General features: G+C 44.9%; 1 protein-coding gene across 1 annotated transcript; it reads left to right on the top strand.

The window, feature by feature from the left end:
- The first annotated feature begins 221 nt into the window (after nt 1-221).
- Nucleotides 222-20,891, top strand: lrig3 (leucine-rich repeats and immunoglobulin-like domains 3). The gene is made up of 19 exons (XM_071386116.1): nt 222-572; nt 4,083-4,154; nt 4,274-4,348; nt 10,556-10,690; nt 10,862-11,005; nt 11,357-11,500; nt 11,776-11,919; nt 12,829-12,972; nt 14,650-14,730; nt 14,905-14,976; nt 15,575-15,646; nt 15,899-16,062; nt 16,569-16,907; nt 17,830-18,111; nt 18,306-18,764; nt 19,056-19,217; nt 19,405-19,545; nt 19,696-19,968; nt 20,136-20,891. Exons 1-19 carry the CDS (start codon nt 370-372, stop codon nt 20,399-20,401), a joined length of 3,372 nt encoding a protein of 1,123 aa, XP_071242217.1. The 5' UTR covers nt 222-369; the 3' UTR covers nt 20,402-20,891.
- Nucleotides 20,892-21,616: the final 725 nt, after the last annotated feature.

The raw sequence follows: 21,616 nt of genomic DNA, 5'->3' as shown, positions 1-21,616 counted from the left end.
AAATGAAATTGGAACAGTTGTAAAATAGGCCTACTATTTACACCCCCCCCCCCCCCCCCCCGGTGCGCATCACTACAACAACCAATAGAGAGGCGCGCTGTTGGGAGCCTTGAAAGTAGTAGCTGCTGCGAGTGCAAGGCGAAAAGTATGCTAGTACAGGCTAAAACTTTTACGAAGGTATGGAGAAGTTTGGGTCCCGTAAAAATATTTTACATGTTCGTAGTTTCAAAGGAATACGGTCGAGGAATTGGATTTAAGGACTAACCTCTGACTAAACCGTACAACATTGTCCTTGGGTTGGAACTTTTACTATATCGGATTTTCTCGTGCTTTTCTCTAAAACTTGGGGGGAACTTCGGTGTGGCTAAAATGTCCGCATCTATGCAGCCTCTCAACGCTGCGAGATATGCGGTCGTTTTCTTACTGTTTTCCCGAATAGAACTTATACTTGGATATGATGAAAACACAAGGACGTGTCCGTCTCCATGCACATGTGTTGGAGACCTTTTGGACTGCAGTCGGTTGAAAAGGCGTGGAATTCCTGAAAATCTTCCCGAATGGACGGTACAATTGTAAGTCAATTTAGAGAGCGTTTGTTGACTTGCCATTTAATCTTCACTGCCCATAGATACGAACAGCTATCTTAATTACTTTTCACACCTATGTTTGAAATTAGTAGTTTGATAGATATAGGTTTTAACATAGTTACAACAAGTGTATAAATGGAATACTCGAATAGATACATTTATGCAGAGAATTAACGACGTGATTTGTTACATTGTTGCCAACTTTTTTACGTTGTTGCTTACTGACGATTCGAAGAGAATGAAACCGTTTGGAAACAAAGTTTATTTCACTTCACATCAACAAGAAAGGGAAATTAGTCCTAAAACTGTACTTTTTGATTCCCATGGACTGATTTGCTGTTTATTTAGAAAGTATTTCGCAATAACGCATGATAGGCCTCTCCATTTTACAAGGTGCGAGGGCCAGAACAGATTTATTTTTTTGTAATTTAGTTGAAGCTCTCATCCAGTGCGACTTGATACATTTGTGTACTTTTTTCCGTACTGGTCCCCCGTGAGAATCGAACACACAACCCTGGCGTTGCAAGCGCCATGTTCTACCAACTGAGGCATAGAGATATTTACTGAATAAAAGTTGTGTTTGTCACATTTAGAATTATATTATTGTATTTTTTTATTGTGATTTCAAATTCAAATTTCAAATACTCTATTGTTTATCATTCCTTAACAACATTTGGTGTTATTTAAGAGATAGAAAATTACTCTAAACATCAAGGAAATTGAGATTTTGCACTCGGAACAACACTGTAATTTAAATCAAACGTATTTCTTGCAATGTCACACTGCCTACAATTCTTCCATGTCAATACCTTTAGGACATGTGAGCCATACTCCTCAGGAACAGCAGGAAAGCGCAGTCTTGTGAATAATAAAGCAGACCGTTTTAGAAGATATAACACGATGACCTTTACACATCAACGTCCCATTGTCAGTCTTTCTACACTAGTGAATCATTAGTTGGCCTACCTACTGCATAGCGTTTTTATATTAGGATTATTCCAATCACCCAGTAGGCCCAACAAGACATGCCAACATCAGTAGGCTAGTGAGTTGGTAGTACTGTTTGCTTTTGAGTTTGTTGTCAGTGCAGTGAGGTACAATCATTTCCCAATGTTATATAGTTCACGGAGACCTTTCAACAGACTTTTGGGATTTTGGTGCTATCACAATTTCCATGAATGAAGAGCCTAAAATGCCATCATAAACAATTGATTACAATTCATTTTGACAACTTGTTGAACCTTTTTCAGCATGTAAATATCAGGTGACATCATGATAAGGAGCTAATGCAGAATACAGATGTCCATTACACTAGGCCCTAGATGAGACCAACTGCTGAATGACAATTGTTTGCCTTTTGTTTATGAGGTGATACCATCATTGGGCCTTTCCATATTCTGTGAACTCAGTAGCTCTTCAGGCCCCAGGGCTATTAAGACAATAAATGCATAATGTCAAATGAAGTCATAGACACTCCAGGCCAATCTCCCATGGTAACGCCTCAAATAATTGTTTAACATGTATTAATAAGCAGATGTTCATAGGTCTGCCTGCCTGGCTTCCATTCAGACTGCACCATGTTGATGTATCCTCACTACTAGCTTGTGTTTTTTTTTAGTTCGTATTTCACAACACAGCTAGGCTAGTTAGTCCCCCGTTACAATGTTTGTTTGGCATTTACAAAATGTGTGCTGCCTGCTCTGGAAATTTCACATTGCCAGAAAACACAGGCACAGCCTCATAACCAAGGCAAGCCGGCCAAAAAGGGAGAAAAAAAGTTCCGCACAGGGGGAAAATTCTTTGCACTCCGGCATGCTAATTTATGAGTGTCTCTCCAGCACATCTTAAACGGCCCGGCCCTTTGTTTTCCCACACCCGGTTATTTCTGCTGAATTAGCATCTCCAGAGCCACCGATGGTACTGATTAAGGAGTCACTCTTGGATTAGTTCGTACAAACTCTCTGAAAGAGAGAGAAAGCGAGGGAAGGAGGGATGGATGGAGGGAGGGAGGGAGTGAATGTGGGAGTGATGGAGGGAGTGAGTGTGGGAGGGAGTGAATGTGGGAGGGAAGGAGGGAGAGGCATTTAGTTTGAGCTTCACATTTCTCAGTGAGTGAGTGAGGGGTAAAGATTTTACGATTCAAATTTAGACAAGTTTTCGTTTTTCCGAGTTTTTTCGGATTTATAGCCTGGAATGTAGCGTAGTATGCATTTGAGGAGGTAAGCTCTCTCAGGAGACTCACTCAACATTGCTGTATTACCAGACCATCCCATCCACAGCCAGTTCTCACCTATAAAATAACTTTACGTTTTCACAGATTTACATGAGCGAGACGGGCTTCAGTGTCTACTGAAAAAATCCCAGTTAAAGTGTGAGATCAAGCCATTATGTTATGGCACTTCAAAGATAAGGAGAGAAAGCTCTCTGGATTATAACGTTAGAGTTTTAGCTGGTGGGGAAGGGAATGCCTTTTGTCAGCTTGGAAGTCAATTACCTATTTTCCCTTGTGATCTATATTAGTCCAAGTGCTTTAAGAACCACATCAAAGAACCAGCAGGTCTATCTTATCTCATTACTAAGAGGATGGATAGCTTGGTTTCATTCACTCTTCAGACACGGATAAATGTGTGGCGCACAGTCTAATATATACAGGCCAAAGCATATATAGCTGTACTGATTTAATCGGGTCCACTTCTGGACCTGGATTTCTGAAGGAAGTGTAAGTGTCAGAAACCCTCAGGGCTTATCTGGACATTTTTGATACTACACCTCTCCACCTCTCCCATATGGCCTGATTAGTGGAACAAAAACATACAGCTGCATGTTGGGAAGGGAAAAAAGTTTCAGAGAGAGAAGTAAAACTCTTGTTGAAGAGTTGAAAAAACTATTAGCTGAAGAATAAAACCAGGGCCAGATCTAGAAAAATGCAACAGGAGTGTTTCGGCTTGGAAACTCACTTCCCCGGCATTGTGAATAGATTACCAGTTGTTAGTTTTTTCCCTCCCTCCTCTCAGCTCCAGTTGATGGATTCCAGATGGGGGCAAGCCAAAAAAAGGGTCTGGCACCACAATGTTGATCGTGCGCAGCAGCGTCAATAACTCCACAGCTTTATAACACTCTGGGCAAGGCAGGCTTCTCTAGGCCTGTTTTCCACCCCCCCCCTCAAAAAGGGAAAAAAATGGAATCTCTCCCTTCCATAACTTATCTGGTTGTCTGTTTTGGCTCGGTGAATCAAGAGCGGATTGGATGCGTGAGCTTGTCTGGCTGGATTTTCTCTCAATGTTTTTGCAATGTTTTTTTTTGCATACAGTGGTTTGTTTTGAAAATGACTCAGTTGCTTTCCCACATTACTTCAGTTGAAGCTGTATAGGCTAGGCTCACTCAGACAAGTTATGTCTCCTGTTTAAAAACAGAAAGGCCAGTATATGATTGGTTGTGAAGTGTACGGCCCTCCATGTTGTGTAACTTTCCTCTAACAAACGTCTTTCTTCACAGGGACCTGAGCCATAATAAATTGCAGTCGCTCGACAGCACTGTGTTTAGGAAACTGCGGCACCTAAGTGAGATGTAAGTATACTCTGTGTTCTGTACTTCCTAGAGTAAACAACGTCAGTCACAAACACTCTCCCTCCACCGCCCCTTCACACCACATGTGACAACCAACCTTTATTCCTGTATGTTTACAGAAAGCTTAACAACAATGAATTCGAGACGGTACCTGATTTGGGCCCTCATGCGGCAAACATCACCACCCTCATTCTGTAAGTATGAATTACTTTTGAAACAACCCTCCCCCCCACCAACCCACCCATCAGAGTTGTCAGTGCTAGTTAACAGTGTAGAGCTGCTAAGCCCTGCTCCTCCCTCCTTGGTGGAACCCCTTTTGGCTGAGTTGGTTCCCAGACGGGGTTGTCCCAGGCATGGCAGCCAGTTTGAGACAAGTCAGTCACATGTCTGAAAATAAATGTCATTGTTAAAAATGGAATCGCCAGAGGTGGTTCCAGCGTTTCCATAAGTGTTGATCCAGGATCTGTAAGATTGGAGTTCTCTGTCCGTCCATCTCATTTCCGTTATAGATAGTCTGTATCTACTTAGGTGCTTCTACACCTGCATTGCTTGCTGTTTGGGGTTTTAGGCTGGGTTTCTGTACAGCACTTTGTGACATCAGCTGATGTAAGAAGGGCTTTATAAATTATTTTGATTGATTGATTGATTGTACGAGTAGTGTGGTATTTCATCCATCTGGAGGTTGAGTGTTTGTATACACTCCTAGTAGGATGGCCCCAGAACATGATGGAGCAATGTGGGGCTTTCATGTGTTTTCAAAGACAAATAGACCCGTCAATGTCAGAGGTTTCAAAGGCATTGATTTCCAACTTTTCCCCCGGCACAATGTCTCACAAAATCAATGGATAGGACGTTTTTTCCCCCAACAAGAATGCATCCATCTCAAAAACTAGAAGAGGCATATTCCTCATCAAGCCTGAACTTGACAAGCAGTAACACCAGAGAAAGAAGCCTAAGGGGTTTCAGACGTCTGCTATTAGTCAATTTGTCTTCAGACTTTTAGGTGTATAGCCTATAGGCCACAGATGCGGCTGGCGGTATTACCTGGAACTAAAGCAAAATACAGTGCACCAGGGTATGTTTGATTTCCAATAGGGCTGATTCATTTATGATAATGTGAACATTATCGTTTTGACAACATTCAGAGGTTTTAGGAGTTGTTCTATAGTATTCCCCTCTACTCTCAATTCTCCACTCAATATGCATATTTGGTTGATGCTTCTTATTAAAACATATAATGTATGAATAGGAGAACAATTCCAATAGATTTCACCATTGAATGTTCCAAAGTATGTCAGCCAGCCTAGTTGTCATCCTCAATGTGCATTTGGGAATGATCAATTCATACTTTCTTACCACAACGTGTGTTCATTTGTGTCTGTGAGTGCGTGCATAGTATTCCCAGTTGCACTGCTTAGTGTCTACTCGGCAACTCAAATCTCTGAGGGGGGGATTTAAATACACAATCCCTCTCCCCCCGTGCTCTCTTTCTTTTTGTTGCTGGTATTGGCATCATTGATGGAGAATATGTGTGTGGTATTTCCTATTGGAAAAAGAACTGAGTTTTGAGAAGCCATCAGATGACTTATTTTTCAGACTGGCGCCTGTAATGAGAAGCAGGGCTGCTGCGTTAGCTGGGCCGGCTCAGGCACACACCAGACACTATATTAAACACTACACCAGCATCTGACCCAAATGGCTAATAGCACAGTTAACACATCATCACGACATTGTTCCTGTACATTGTCAGGTTGCAGTAGGACCGCATCAACTACAGTGCTATAACTGATACATAATACACAATGTCTGTCTGAAGGGAAACATGGTTGAACGATGAGAGAAAGAGTTATATTGTTGGTTTCGTACAGTGTTTCCAAACCCCGATCCTCGAGTACCCCGTAACAGTACACATTTTTGTTGTAGCCCTGTACAAACACACCTGCTTCTTGCTAATTGAGGGCTTGATGATTAGTTGACCAGTTGAATCAGGTGTGTTTGTCCCGGGTTACAATAAAAATGTGTACTGTTGGGTGTACTTGAGGACCAGGGTTGGGAAACACTGGTTTAGTAGATATTAGGTTATTACAGTATTGAGTTACAAAGTTACAATGTTTGTTGCCAAGAGCTTTGTAAGCAAGACATCCAAGTATATCTGTCAGCTTAGTTAGCCACAGACCTAACCCTTTATAAGAAAGAATGAATTGGTAGATAAGCAGAATATGAAGCTCTTTCCAGTTCCAACTCAGTTACCTTTTCCATACACAGAGATTCCATCAAACCGTCTTCTCCAAATACCTAATCAGCCCTGGAATCACCAGATCATTTGTAGAGCCCACCAAACTCAACGAGAGGTGGTTTCACAGCAATCTGGTTAAAGCCCCCATCCCCTACCATAAATTCCTGGGAAATTGTTCAATTAATTAAGATGATCACAACTCAATTACTACCAGCTGCAGGGTTATTGCCGTTTGTTTTTATTCTGGGCTGTGGGGTCAAGGAAGTTGACGAGAGCTGCCGCTATGTCTGCCTGGCTGTTTGAATAAGTGGCATTCGATACCCCGGGGCTTTTTTTTCATTACTCCCCTCCCAGGCCAGAGAAATGGAGGAAGGGGAAGAAAATCTCCAGTATGTGCGAATGGAAGGGAAAAATCAGACTGTACTAAATGGAGAAAAAAAGGGGGTTTCAGGATTATCAGGCATCCGTTGTTGATTCCATCTTATTGCGTTATTAAAAAGTGGAGTGTTGCTGCCTTTGGGGTAACTTGTTTGTGTATGTGTGTATCTGACTGACAGCGTATTCTGCTGTTTAGCTATAATTTATGTGGATTTTTTAAATTCTTTAATTCAAAAAGGAATATTTCTGTTGCAGCGTTAGCTGTCTATAATAGTCTGACACTGTGGTCTTGTTTATGTAGGTCATATTTCTTCAGATAAACACATTCAGCGTGTGAAGGCAATACAGTCCAAAAATATGGAGTAGATTTGCTCGAAAACTGACAAATTAGACCCAAGTGTAATTCAAATTTAGATGTGCTGCTTGTGTGGTCTTGTTTTTTTAATGTTAGCTTTTTTTGACTGATATCAATCAAATTCCTTAGAGTACACTTTAATGGGCAGCACATTTCAGCTGATCTAGGATCAGCTCAGCATTAATGTAGGGTACACCGCCTTCTATTCAAATAGTTATTAAGTTGCCTACTATACCCAAAGGCTTGGAGTTTCCTCAAATTGGGACACATGCATGTGCTACCTGATTCATTTAATGAATAAACAAAGCACAGTTTTATAGATGCTTTAAATTTCCCTGGTCATACGTTTCAATGTGTGTTAAAATGAGAAGCTAAAACCTGAAGAGACCCAAACGAGAATGACAGGCAGATCTTGAAACTATTAACACAACGGTGCATAGTAACCTTATTTGCGAGAAAATTGGTTAAACAAATTTGAAGTGTGTGCTGTCCGAATGGACAATGCTCCCGCTTGTTTGTCCGTGGAGTTGGCCCGACGGGTGGAGATCAACAGATAAGCACTTGGAACTCTCTTGTACACAGCATTTAGGTTGTCCTTTCAAAAGCTCCCATTAGATCTCTGGGCAGATGTTGGGGAGTAGAGAGAGACGGAGAGAAACTGTTTTGTTGAGTGGACCGTAGACAATTCTCCTTCACGTCTATCCCTGTAGGCTTCAACTGCACAGTCTCAGTTGATATCACAGACCTCATCTGCCACAATGTTTAAAGTTAGAGTAGGTTGGGTGTTGAGATTCTGTAGTATGTTGTACTTACAGGTTAATACAACCGGGTTCAATTAATTGCTCAGTGGTCTCTGAGATTCAAGCAAGTGAAGCCATAACAGCTCCTGTAGGTCCTCACCTAGCCTATCTCTCTGTCTATCTGGAGAGGGCTGGCCTCTGCTGTGTGTAGTCCATGTTTTGCCAGATGGTCTTGACCGCTTCCTTCAAAATAGGGGTCCTCATGAGGGTTATAAAAGGCATTGACTTGTGTGGTCTTTGTACTTCCCATGACATGACTCTTGTATGGATTCTTATGCTCCGCATGGGTCATGTCAAGTTTTCATGGAGAGGCTCATTTGTAGCAGCACTGTTTTGGTTCAAGTGGGAAGTGTGTCAGAGAGTAAGCATTAACAACATCAGCTTGGGACACCATGTTGTATTTGGGGCTTCTCCGATGGAGGGGCTGCTCATTCTCCACAACTTAGCTGAGGGTTAGCATCACAAGCAGCTGAACGGAATCCTTGATGTATCTGGCCCATTTGCACTCAAACAAACAAGGTTTGTTCATATATGAGTTGTCTGGTCTCCACAGCTGGCCAGATGTTTACTGTGGGGGGAAGGGAGAGGGTGTTGGGGTACAAAGACCAGGGACTCATCATCATCATCATCATCACCACCACATCACACCTCCCTCCAGTTGACAGGCCCCAGGGTCAGTCCGTCTTTTGTAGAGGAACATGGACTGAGCAGCCAGCGTTGACAGTTGCTTTCCAACTGCCCCCTCCCCTCAAAATATCCGGGGCTCCACAAAACTGGAAATACAGGTTTTTTCTATTTTTCTCGCCAGCCTCTCTTCTCCTCTTCTCTCAGCGACCAGTCAGGGGAACATGAAAACCCAGGCCCAGGTGGTGTGTGCCCCCTTTGTTTGGTACCACAGAGGCCGTGGTGCGTGGAAAGTCCTTTGCAAATCTGCACACAAAAGGCTGTCTTGTACCCTTTCTACTGCAGGTGGTGTGCTGCACTGCACCTAGCTCAGCCTGTGGCAGTTGCCTAAATTGTGTTATTATAAAAAAAAAAAAATGAAATAAAACCATTTTTAGGCAGTGACTGAGTGTTTAAGAAGAAAAAAGGGGGATTTAGTTTCAGCCTCCCAGAACCTACCCTCAGCCCCACACTCTACCCCCACCCTCAGCCCCACACTCTACCCCCACCCTCAGCCCCACACTCTTACAGTCGGTTGGCATAGAACCAAGCGTTGAGTCTTGGCCTTGCCTAAGGCTAGGCAGAGGGACGTGCTGTGGCAGGTTCTACTCCTACGTGCCCCAGACACCCCATCAGCCTCTCCTTTCTGGGCCTCTATCCATATATCCTCCTGGTATTGCCTTTGTTCCAGGTTGGAATGACTGACAGACACACTCGTCTGTTTTCCTCTGTATGTTTTGGTGGTAAGGCTGCCAAGGGGTGTCACTGTCTCAACGTGGGGAGCCTAGTCATAAGAGAGGTATGGATGGCAGATTTAGGGAAATGTGTGGAAAATGACTGCTCTGTCCAAGTCAAAGATCCCACTTTCTGAGGCTTTATGATGGACTGAGAAGCTACGTTGCCACTGTGCTCAATTTCTCGCTTGATTGTATCTTCAGTGCTGTTTTAGTCTCGCTTTGGCCAGGCGTACAGAGGAGCTGAGTCAGTTTGAGACTTTGTGTCTGGTTCAGTGTGTTCGTTTCATTGTTGTTTTCTTATTGGCAGCTTCTTGAAGGGTGCTAGTGTTCACATAAACCAGTACTTCTCAGCCATGTCAATGTTCATCCATTTCTCCAGAGGGCTGTATGTTGACGTGTGCATTGCATGCATGCACAGTATAGGGAAAACGCTAACATTCACTTTGGTCAGTATCAGGAAAATGCACAAAAAATACGTATCATAAAGAAGATAAAATTAAGAACTGATGCGTTAATACAAGTTATACATTTTGGGGGGCGGGGGGGTTGTTGTTATGTTAGCCTTGCAATTAATACTGAAACGGGGCCTGCAGTCTGGTGTATTAGAGGGAATTCCAACTCTTTTCCCTCACTCTCCCTTTCCCTCGCTCTCTGTTTCTCTACCCGTCGAGGCCCATACACAAAGACGGCTCTGTACAGACACTGTTTATAACTAAGCAGTCCCTGCACTGCAATTTAGGAGGCGTGCAGCTCAGGAAATTGCCAGCCTCTGCTGAGGCATGCTTTAACTGAGGGAATGGTATTCATCAGCCAAGTAATTGGCAGGTTATTTTTTTAAATACCTTGTTAGTAATTACCTTATAAACAAAATAACACAGCACTAAACCAAACGGCTGTTTTGACCTGTTGAGATGAGTAGTGACATTGGTTAGCCTTAGTATTGCCCCGTCCTCCCCCCTTTCCTAGACAACCAGGGAACGGTGGTCTTTTTCATGGTTCAGGGAGAGACTCAATGTTCTAGGAAAAATGTCTAATAACATAATAATAATGGGAAAACGGGTAGTGAGGGTCGAAGGGAACGCTCAGGCGAGGTTGGTCATTTATTTAATACCGCCCGCTAATTGACTGCTCTGAGTGTTTGTATGTCTGGAAACGTTAGACTGGTGACCCGCGTTGTTAAAATACACAGTATTTTCTGTCGTTCATTGGAGCCGTTCTATCTGTGTTTTCAGAGCAAACAACAGAATCACGCAGATCTCACTGGAGCAGCTGAGGCCCCTGCAACGCCTGGAGACCCTGGACCTCAGCAATAACAGCATAGTGGATATCAAGGCTGACTCCTTCCCTGCGCTGCCTCTCAAGAACCTGTGAGTCTGTCCGTTTGGACTTTTTAACTAAAATTCATGGTTAAACTCAGTCCAAGAATACTATATAAGTGTTTGGATCAAATAGTAAAATTTTGGTGGAAGTACAACATTTTTCCTCTTTGGAATTAGTTATATAATCAATATCTCATTATGTATTTTCTTCTCCTCTAGTATCATGAACAACAACCGCGTTTCCACCCTGGAGATGGGCTGTTTTGTCAACCTGTCCAGCACCCTGCAGGTCCTCAGGCTCAACCGCAACCGCCTCTCAACCATCCCTGCCAAGATCTTCCAGCTCCCCAACCTCCAGCACCTGTAAGTGACAATTGCACTTTGAGCACTGTTGGGGTTGACCACAAACTATACTATGACCGCTCTTTGAACGCATGTGTAACGGTCCACGACTTTTCACTACTCTTTGATGTTTCTCTGACTGCTCTGTGAACTTCCTGAAAACGCATTGTGACTGCACTTATTGACAGTGTGTTGACATATCCAACCACTCTTTGACCACTCTTCCAACAGTCATTGACATCTTCTTGGCTTCTCTTGGATGAATTAGATTCCTTTTCAGCCTCACTTCTTGAGTTGAGTGAACTCTTATTCCTTCCCTGCATATATGATGCTGCGGTTCTCTTACGGTCTGGTTGTGGTCCAACCTTGCAGGGAGCTGAACAGGAACCGAGTGCGCAGGGTGGAGGGCCTGACGTTCCACGGCCTACATGCGCTGCGCTCGCTGAAGATCCAGAGGAACGGTATCAGCCGCCTGATGGACGGAGCCTTCTGGGGCCTCAGTAACATGGAGGTCCTGTAAGTAACTGTCCTCTGTGACAAGAAAATGTGTCTTCCTTTACTAGTGTACATTGGTGGATTTAACAGCATATGTCTGGTTGCAAGTGTCTGCATACCGTCTTTGGATACATATTTGCAGCCATATGTCTAGACAACGATAGTTGACTATAGCCTATACAGTGTGGTATCAGTCCAGGCTAACATACGTCTTCATCTCTGTCTGTCTGTGTGTGCCTATATGTCTATATGTTGATGACTGACCTCTGTTAGTATGTCTCTGTGTGTCCCTGCAGGCAGCTGGACTACAACAACCTGACGGAGGTGAGTAAGGGCTGGCTGTACGGCCTGCTGACTCTGCAGCAGCTCCACCTGGGCCACAACGCCATCAGCCGGATCCAGCCCGACGCCTGGGAGTTCTGCCAGAAACTCAGCGAGCTGTGAGTGACCCTTTTCTTCTTCTTCTTCTCCCTCCCTCTCTTTTTCCCTCTCGCTTTCTCTCCTACTCACACTGTGAACTCCAAACACCTCTCTCTTTCGCTCTCTCCTTTGCTCTCCCCCACCTTCCTCGCAGTCTCCAACTCTCCACCCCCCCCCCCAACCCACACACACACCCTCTCTTCCTCCACCCCTAGTGCCCAGTGCCAACACCAATGCAGGGCTCCTGACAAAATATTACTCCCCCACTTCACCCCCGCCACTATAGCCCCCTTCCTTTAATGCCTCGCCACGTCTATAGGGGAGAAGGGGGGGATAAGGAGGGAGGGATTTCACAACCAGAGTGTCTGCTGCGACAAGTGGCGGTAGCAACATATTGTTTCCTTTGTTGTTAACTTTGTTTATGGCACTGGCCAATTACTAAGTCCGCCATGTTTTTTTTTTACTAGCGACTAGGTTGTTTCTGAAAGGAGAGTTGTTGTTTTTTCCTTTTCTCTTATCAAGTGAGGCTGAGCGTTAAACAAATTGGCAGTTGACTGATCTTTTTTCAACCGCTCTTTGGTAAATAGCCTTCTTCCTGGTTTGTTCGTTTTTTCATCTGATGTTTGCATTTGAGGATTTCTAGTACAAAGTTAATACTTTTATACTGTCTGCATACGGTTAAACAAAGTAGACCAGCTGTGCAAGGTACAATCTAACTTTCAAAACTTAACTTAAAATAGTCTATACCGAAAGGTTTTTTACCTTATTGGTAATTCATAGACTAATCTGGCTATATTTGGTGCACGTTCGTAGTGATCTGAGGCTAGTTTATCCTCTACCTCAACTGTTTCTTTCTACCCCCACCTTTCCATTTTCCCTGGGGGTATGAACTGTGTGATGCTGATGTTCCTTCTCTCTCCATCCGACAGGGACATCTCGTCCAACCACTTGACAAGACTGGAGGAGTCCAGCTTTGTGGGCCTCAGCCTGCTTGACGAACTCCACATCGGGAACAACCGTGTGAGCTTCATCGCAGACGGAGCCTTCCGAGGACTCTCCCACCTACAGATGCTGTAAGTTTGAATAAGGATGACTAAACTCAATTTCAGTGAATTGTCAGAGATGACAGCTCTATTGTATAATGGTGCCAAACGAAGCATTAAATTATTATTTTCAACGTCCCACTGGCAGTGAGTGCATTAGCCATGGTTAATATCACTAATCCTGGTTAGAGTTTTCCCTGATGTTGTTTGAGAAGCCTCAAGGCTCATGAGAGTTTAGGGATGAACTCGATTTAAACTCCTCAGTGACATGGTTATAACAGTCATCAGCCTACACGTAAAAAAAAATATATATTTTACCCTTTTTTCATGATATCCAATTGGTAGTTACACTTGTCCCATTGCTGCAACTCCCGTACGGACTCAGCTGCACCAATGTGTCAGAGGAAACACCGTACAGCTGGCAACTGAACTCAGCATGCATGTGCCATGCCTGCCACAAGGAGTCGCTAGAGCACAATGGGACAAGGACGCTGGGCGAGCACAATGGGACAAGGACGCTGGGCGAGCACAATGGGACAAGGACGCTGGGCCAATTGTGCACTGCCTCATGGGCCTCCCGGTCGCGGCCAGCTGCAACACAGCCTGGGATCGAACCCAGGTCTGTAGTGATGTCTCTGGCGCTGCGATGCAGTGCCTTAGACTGCTGCGCCACTCGGGAGGCCCCATCAGCCTACACTTTATCATTGCTTTGTGTTCTATAAGAGAAGACCTATCTCACTATGAGAGTACATTAGCAGCTAGCTAACTTCTCAGATGCTGCCTGCTTGTTGCATTTCGCTCCCTGTCCCTCTCCACACTCATCGCGGCGTGAGTGGAAATATTCCGCCTTGTTTGTTATCAGTATGTGGAATAGATGAACGTACTGCCTGTGGTTTCTCCACAGACATAACCTCAACAAGTCAGCAGAGTGAGACTGAGTCCACCGCTCCACCCCCCCATCTCCACACCGGCTCCATAACATTGCCCTGGTCCCTCTCTTAAATGGAACCAAATGTTAACTGTGCGTGAAAGGTCAGCAGAGGGCAGGTATGTAGGTAGGTGGACGGGGAGTTGGGGTGGCTTAGAGGGCTTTACCCCCCAGCCTCTCTCCACAACCTGCTCCTCTACCCCCTCCACCCCTCCTCAACCCCAATCATTTGTAACCAGGCATGCAGAGGAGGAAACTAGCTGTTTGAAAGTATTTAGAGACTTGAGAGAGAAGGAGCGGGGGAAGGGCGAAGACGTCCAGCAAATCTCTTTAGCAGACATGATGTACTGCTGTGTAACATTCAGTTAGGTTAAAAGATTTTTGGGATTTTTCAAAACCCTTTGATATATAGTTAAAATGTTATTTACCCCAGCCATAAAACCCATGACTAAAAACGTATAATTTTTCACTAAATTAAGAAGAACCAACGTGTGGGTTTGAGTTCCTCCCTGTTAAACACGTTGCATTGCATGTGAAGCAGTGTTATGCTGCGAGACACGGAGAAACCATCGCAAACATTTAAAAAGCCCCAAAGTTAGCGAGAAACATCCTCCAGTGATGGGACCACTTTGAATACAAATGTAAAGCCTTTGACTTCTTTCTCGTCCTTCAGACGAAACGCAAAGCCGCACCAAGGTTTGTTAAGACTATAATAAGTGCAGATGTTTTCTGGGTGTGGATTTTTACAATGTGGTTTGTTTTTGTTTCTCTGGAAATAGAGATCTACAGAACAACGAAATCTCCTGGACCATTGAAGACATGAACGGACCATTTTCTGCTCTGGACAAACTGAGGAAACTGTGAGTAGGCTTGACTTTACCACTTTACCGTTGTCTTCTAACCTGTTAGTTTCCAGAAGATAGATTAGAAACTATAAAATGGACCATGAGAACGGATTTTAACTGGAAGTATTTTCTTGTTATCATAATATAAATTGCTGTATTTGAATGAAAACTCAAATATCCCTTTCTCAGGTTCCTTCAAGGAAATCAAATCCGCTCGGTGACCAAGAAGTCATTCTCTGGCTTGGACACACTGGAGCACCTGTGAGTTGACCTTCAAATCAATATCCTCATACGTCTGTCTCAACTGTCCTGAAGCTGTAAACTAAATAAGGGAGAATCCATAACTATGAGAAACAAAGCCTGTTAGTGAGAACCACATGACCTTATTGTCTCTGCTTCTTGTCCATACTTTGATGAAAAACAGAGCTGTCTGGTATTCACCGTCTCCATATGTGGGGAGACTATTGATCACTAACTGCTTAGGCATTGCGAGAGGAGTGTTTGTGTGCGCCTGTGTGTTCGTGCTTGCATGTGTGCTGGTTTCTGTGTGTACAAGTGTGTGTGTGTATGTGTACATCTGTGTGTGTATTTCTATCTGTGAAACAGCTGCATTTGATTGTAATTAACTTTTTCCCCCAGTCGTGTCTGAGCTCAAAGGAGCCGAAGTCAGGCCCCTCTTGATTAACAAAGCACGGTGCTGCCCAGATTTCTATTGTTCTCAAGACCTTTTCTTCCCTCCCTCTCTCTGATGATTGAAGTGTTAGCAGTCTTCCTCCAGATAGGCCTAGATGGAGGGGAAAGTTTGCCATCTTTCTGTGTAAAGATCCATCCGTTCTCCCCTCTTTCCCCCCCTTCTCAGAGATTTGAGTAACAATGCGATCATGTCGGTCCAAGGGAACGCCTTTGTGCAGATGAAGAAGCTTGAGGAACTGTAAGTATCTCTGGGTTCAGTCACACTGCATTCATATTCTGCAATGCCAATAGACCAGAGTCACTGTTCTGGACTAACTGAGGAAAGGAAGAATCTTTCATAGACAATTACTTCAAAAGCACCTATACTCATAAAAGTGATTATCTTAAAATGTAACGACTATAAATTTGCTCAAGTATTATGGATAATCTTTGTGCTGGGTCTCTCTTGTGATTCCTGGCTCTAATGCAGTACCCCCCCCCCCCTCCCCAGGCACCTGAACACATCCAGCCTGCTGTGTGACTGCCAGCTCAAGTGGTTTCCTCTGTGGGTGGCGGAGCAGGCCTTCCTGCCCTACGTGAACGCCAGCTGTGCCCATCCCCTGATGCTGAAGGGCAAGAGCGTGTTCACCGTCAGACAGGAGGACTTTGTGTGTGGTGAGTGTGACTGACACACACACACACACACACACAAAGCCTCTTAATGTAGCCCTTGTTAAAAACAGCCATTTAGCCGTGACAGGTTTTCCATTTTATGAACTGACCCAGATTGTTCCATCTTTTCCTTCAACTCATGGACACTCTGATGGAGCCAGCGTAGTAATGGAACCATGTGGAAACTCAGTGAGTTAACAGCTTGGCCGGGTGGAGTCAGAGAGAGCAGGGAGAAAATAAATAATTGTTGAGGAATTTCTGGGATCAGTTTCTTTAAGTAATGACTACTATTAGAGCTGAGGTGCTTTGCCTTCAAAGCTTTCAACATTTCTCCAGTCAGGTAGTTTGAATCTTGGCGCATAAAATAGTATAATTTCCATATATAAGCTGTTTGTGGACCATCACGTTTTAAACAAAAACTGGTTAGCCCCAAAAAGAATGTCAGTTTGAGTTAGCCCCATTCACATCAAATGGAAACTAATGTTTTTCCCCTCTTGTCTTCCAACCAGACGACTTCCCCAAACCTCAGATCACGGTGCAACCTGAGACCCAGTCGGCCATTAAAAGCACCAACGTCACCTTCGTGTGCTCGGCGGCTAGCTCCAGCGACTCACCCATGACCTTTGCCTGGAAGAAGGACAATGAGGTCCTGAATGACGCTGAAATCCACAACCAGGCACACCTCAGAGCCCAAGGGGGAGGCCAGGGCCGTGAAACAGAGGTTACAGAGTACACCACCACACTGCAGCTACGCAGTGTAGAGTTCACCAGCGAGGGGAAGTACCAGTGTGTCATCTCAAACCACTTTGGTTCCTCCTACTCCACCAAGGCTAAGCTCACTGTCAACAGTAAGTTAAATAACCTACTGGTATTGAATTGACTAGTGAAATGAATTGTATAATATCTGTACATTATAGGAACACCTGTAATTACAAAAGTACAATGATTCATGTTTTGCTTTAGCTTGAGATTAAGAATCAGTGGTAGAGACTTTGTAAGTGCATGAAGAGGTCAACTGTACAAAAGTCGGACTCAGCCGCACCAATGTGTCGGAGGAAACACCGTACAGCTGGCAACCGAACTCAGCGTGCATGCGCCAGGCCTGCCACAAGGAGTCGCTAGAGCGCAATGGGTCAAGGACATCCCAGCCGGCCAAACCCTCACGATGCTGGGCCAATTGTGCGCTGCCTCATGTGTGTTGAAACTATACTTTCAGTTTCTGTTGATACTATGTTCCAGTCTTACTTCTAGCACATGGTAGCAATAGGAGGAAGAAGGGTTGGGAAACTAACTGCAAATAACAATAAGCTGAACTCCTCCTAGCAGAGACATCTTTGTGTTAGCAACTATTAATTATGAGCTTATATGGTATTAAAGTTAAGGGACATCACCCTGGGTGGGGTGATCCTCAGTAGGGGGGTGAATACTCCAGGTTGCAATCATTATTAAACAAACTAACCTCTGATCAAAGAAGTTTTCTGGGGTCACTTGTGTGCACATAGGGCGGAATTCCCTGGTTATTCCCTGTAATTCCCTGGTTATACACTGGTTATTTCAAGAGTTTTGTCTTTCTTAGTATAACTCTCAGCATGATAAACTATGACGAACCAGTGCACAAGTACACTGCAAGTATCATCTTGGAGTGCCCTAAGAACATATAAGGAATCTCATTATGACTGACATTGTAAAACCTTGTAACTATCATGTTACTCTTGAAGTGGTGGTGCAGTTAGATGTCAAATAAAACGTCCATCCCTTTTGTCCCTCCAGTGCTTCCCTCCTTCACCAAGATGCCCATGGACCTGAGTATTCGGGCCGGTGCCACGGCCAGACTGGAGTGTGCCGCCGTGGGTCACCCGTCTCCACAGATCGCCTGGCAGAAAGACGGGGGCACAGACTTCCCCGCTGCCCGTGAGCGTCGTATGCACGTGATGCCTGAGGACGATGTGTTCTTCATCGTGGATGTGAAGACAGAGGACATCGGGTTGTACAGCTGCACCGCCCAGAACACCGCCGGAGCCATATCAGCTAACGCTACGCTAATTGTGCTAGGTGAGAATTGTTCTTTCTATTTTCACCAGCTGTCAAAGAACTTTGCATTTGTCTGTGTGTGCTTCTTCATTTTGTCACAGATCAATTTAATTTCATGGCATTCCATAAGTTCTTCCCCCACAAATTGACATATAAATCAGGCGTTTTGAGACTATAAGGCAACTAACACTCCCCCTTACCCCATTCTCCTCCAGAAACGCCCTCCTTCCTGCGCCCTCTCATGGACCGCACCGTGGCCAAAGGGGAGACTGCGGTCCTCCAGTGTATCGCCGGCGGCAGCCCTTCCCCCAGGCTCAACTGGACCAAAGACGACAGCCCCCTTGTGGTCACAGAGCGTCACTTTTTCGCCGCCGGCAACCAGCTGCTCATAATCGTGGACGCAGCGGAGGGCGATGCCGGGAAGTACACATGCGAGATGTCCAACACGCTGGGCACCCAGCGGGGCAACGTGCGCCTAGCCGTACTGCCCAACCCTAACTGTGACGTGGGGGTGGGCGCCTCGGGAGGTGTAGGCTCGGACGAGGATGGCTGGACCACGGTGGGCATCGTCATCATCGCGGTGGTGTGCTGCGTGGTGGGCACCTCGCTGGTCTGGGTGGTCATCATCTACCATACGCGTCGGCGCAACGAGGACTGCAGCGTCACCAACACAGGTGAGGAGAGGGTGCCATTTTATTTAGTTAGCACGGGATTGGTTTTGAAGAGTTCAGTACTTGCATGCCCATGTTGCCTCCTTCTACAAACATAAAATTACATTTTTGGGGGAGCTTGAGTTTTGGGCTCCAGCTCCACATACTTTGGCTGGCATGTTGTTAAAACCACACCTTTTACGAATGCTTTGAAATGAATCAGTGACAGACCATTGCCTTGAACAGATTATTATTATTGTATTTCTCTATGAAAACATTTCTGTGAATTTTCCCTCCCTGGTGTTTTCCCTGCAGACGAGACCAACCTGCCTGCAGACATCCCCAGCTACCTGTCCTCTCAGGGCACACTGGCCGACAGACAAGATGGCTATGTCCCCTCAGAGAGTGGCAGTGGCAACCACCAGTTCATGGCTTCCTCCATGAGTGGATTCTACATGCAGCCTAAAGACATGAATGGTAGGAGAGCAGCTCTTTCATTGGAAATGCATGGGGACTTTTATGTCATGAATATGTGCATTAATCAGTCAACTGTACTCTGAGCATTTTTCTATATGTATTGTTTCACCTGAATACATATTGGAATAGTGTAAGTCATTTGAGGCAAGTACCAATGCGTTACTAATATGTCATGTGACTCATACAGGTCTGTGTCAGCTGGACACGGGAAGTGAAGCGGACATGGAGGCGGCCATAGATCCCCTGCTCTGCCATTACCAAGGACCCATCAGCTCTCTCCTCAGGAGAGGCAACATGTACACCGAAGAACCCTCAGAGGCTTTCACAGGTTGGTGCAACAGATACATCTTTTTTGTTTTGTTGTAGCATTATAAGTATTTTTCCCTAAATTAAACAATAACAATAATGTGTTGCTGTCATACTGATCTGATTTCCCATGGCTCACTGTAACTCCCCCCCCCCCCCCCCCCCCGTACAGGCTGTGCTATTGACCAACGGCCCATCTGCATAGATTCCTACAGTGGCAGCCTGACCAGCTCCAAGAGGAGGAACTACTATCCATGTGGTGGGGCCCTCCAGGACCCATTTGACCACGGGAGCCCCAGTGTGCTGATGCAGATGCCCAACGGCAGCAGCTTCCACGGGCCACACCACCTACTGGGCGAGGGCCCCCCCTCCATGGACGAGGGAGATGGAAGCGAGTACGGCCGACCTCGGGAGACGAGGCTCTCCTCCTCCAACACATTCATGGGTACGTCTGAGGAAATTTCTCAGTATGGATTTGGGTCAAGTCAAGCCCATTTTAAATTCACTCAATTACTAAGTGATTTATTGAATATTAATTTTCTTGACAACTAGCACAACATGTGAATGTCTCAGGCCTTACCCTGTATCTCCCTCCGTCCTTCCCTCTCACAGGAACGTTTGGGAAAGCCCCCTGGAGGCCTCAACAGGAATTCTATCCCGGATTTGGACCACCGCCACTGGCCCTGCACAACAGCATGATGCTACACGAGAATCCCTACGCAGCCCTGGACACAGACTCGGACCGCGAGGAAGACAAGAACAGCGTCCAGTCAAAGAATTCTACATCGGAATCGGAAAAGAGCGGCAATAATATCTATGAAAAACCATATAATCTCAACAGGACTGCTACTAGTCAGCAAGGTCGAGCGAGCACATAGCTGAATATGTGCGTTCAAACAAACTGACATTCCTTTGAGTTTTTCTTCACAATGAGGATTACCAAAAAAAATACTACCTCAGTGAATGAACACTTTCTCAATGATGGACACTGCAAATGTGCAACGCTTGAATGTAAAAGGATAATGCATTGTGCCTACAAAATGCTGAAAAATTATATGAGGAGATATTAACAGTGAGGACTGTTCTTTTTTTTAAGAAAGAAAAATGGGAAACATCTTCAATTGAAGATAGATATTGAATATATATAAGTTTTTATACAAAGTTTATTATATTTTGTAAATTAAGTGTAAAAATAGAATCCATTATTTTTGCTGTACTTTTTCCTGTAAATTAGTATTTTGTGTTGTGCGACCGACCATGCCTGTTCAGTTATTCTAGCAATTTTTTTGCTTTGAGTTAAGCACCCCTTTGCACATACCTATACATAATAAAACACCATAACATGTGCTGCTACGTACATTAAAAGTACTGTGACTCCTTCCAATCTTTAAATGGCTGTACCATGCACAGACACCACTGTTCTGTAATGGAGGACGAAGAGAATCGAGGTATAAGAGAGTATTGCTGAAGCCGGGGATGAGAAGGGGGGGTTGACATAGAGCGTGGCTTTTCCGAGCAGAACCACAGACCACCAAGGGCGGCTTGCGCCTGCCATGAGGCCCCCCACCATGCTGTCCAAATAGAATTCAACAAGTGTATGCTGAGAAAGTGTGTGTGTGTGTGTGTGTGTGTGTGTGTGTGTGTGTGTGTGTGTGTGTGTGTGTGTGTGTGTGTGTGCGTGTACGTTTGGCATTTGTGTGTGTGGGAAGTTCAGGGCTAGCTTCTTCAGTCTCAGTGTAGACTCAGTACCCTGGAGACAATCGATGGAAGGCTAAATTAGGGCAGACATGTCAAGGAAAGGAACAGTCACATGAGGTCTCTGGAACTGTTGGAGCTGGCCATCTGGTCTGGTCCTGCTCTCTCCCAACCAGCCAGTCACAGGGCTCCCCTCTCCCCTCTTTGGGCCTTCGTCTCTGGGAAGGAGGGTGGGGGTTGCTGCTCTTGCTGTATCCAGCATATGGAAGCTTTTCACCAGATGAGTCACTCCCCAAGTCTGTCCCCTTCTGGCTTTTTCACATCTTGGGTTTGTTTTTTCAGGCCTCTCCTTTTCAACATGGAGGAAAAAGGTGTGCTTGTCCGCTAGCTGTCGAAAC

Source organism: Salvelinus alpinus, chromosome 37, assembly GCF_045679555.1.
Source record: "Salvelinus alpinus chromosome 37, SLU_Salpinus.1, whole genome shotgun sequence".
Taxonomy (NCBI): Eukaryota; Metazoa; Chordata; class Actinopteri; order Salmoniformes; family Salmonidae; genus Salvelinus; species Salvelinus alpinus.
This window is presented reverse-complemented; position numbering and strand designations above follow the sequence as displayed.

What these genes read in the sequence shown, in the direction of transcription:
- lrig3 (XM_071386116.1), top strand. Translation starts at nt 370, where the DNA reads ATGTCCGCATCTATGCAGCCTCTCAACGCTGCGAGATATGCGGTCGTT. An exon ending in CTCTCCCACCTACAGATGCT is followed by an intron (nt 12,973 to 14,649) that starts GTAAGTTTGAAT and finishes CTCTGGAAATAG; the next exon opens with AGATCTACAGAACAACGAAA. An exon ending in CTGCAGCGTCACCAACACAG is followed by an intron (nt 18,765 to 19,055) that starts GTGAGGAGAGGG and finishes TTTTCCCTGCAG; the next exon opens with ACGAGACCAACCTGCCTGCA.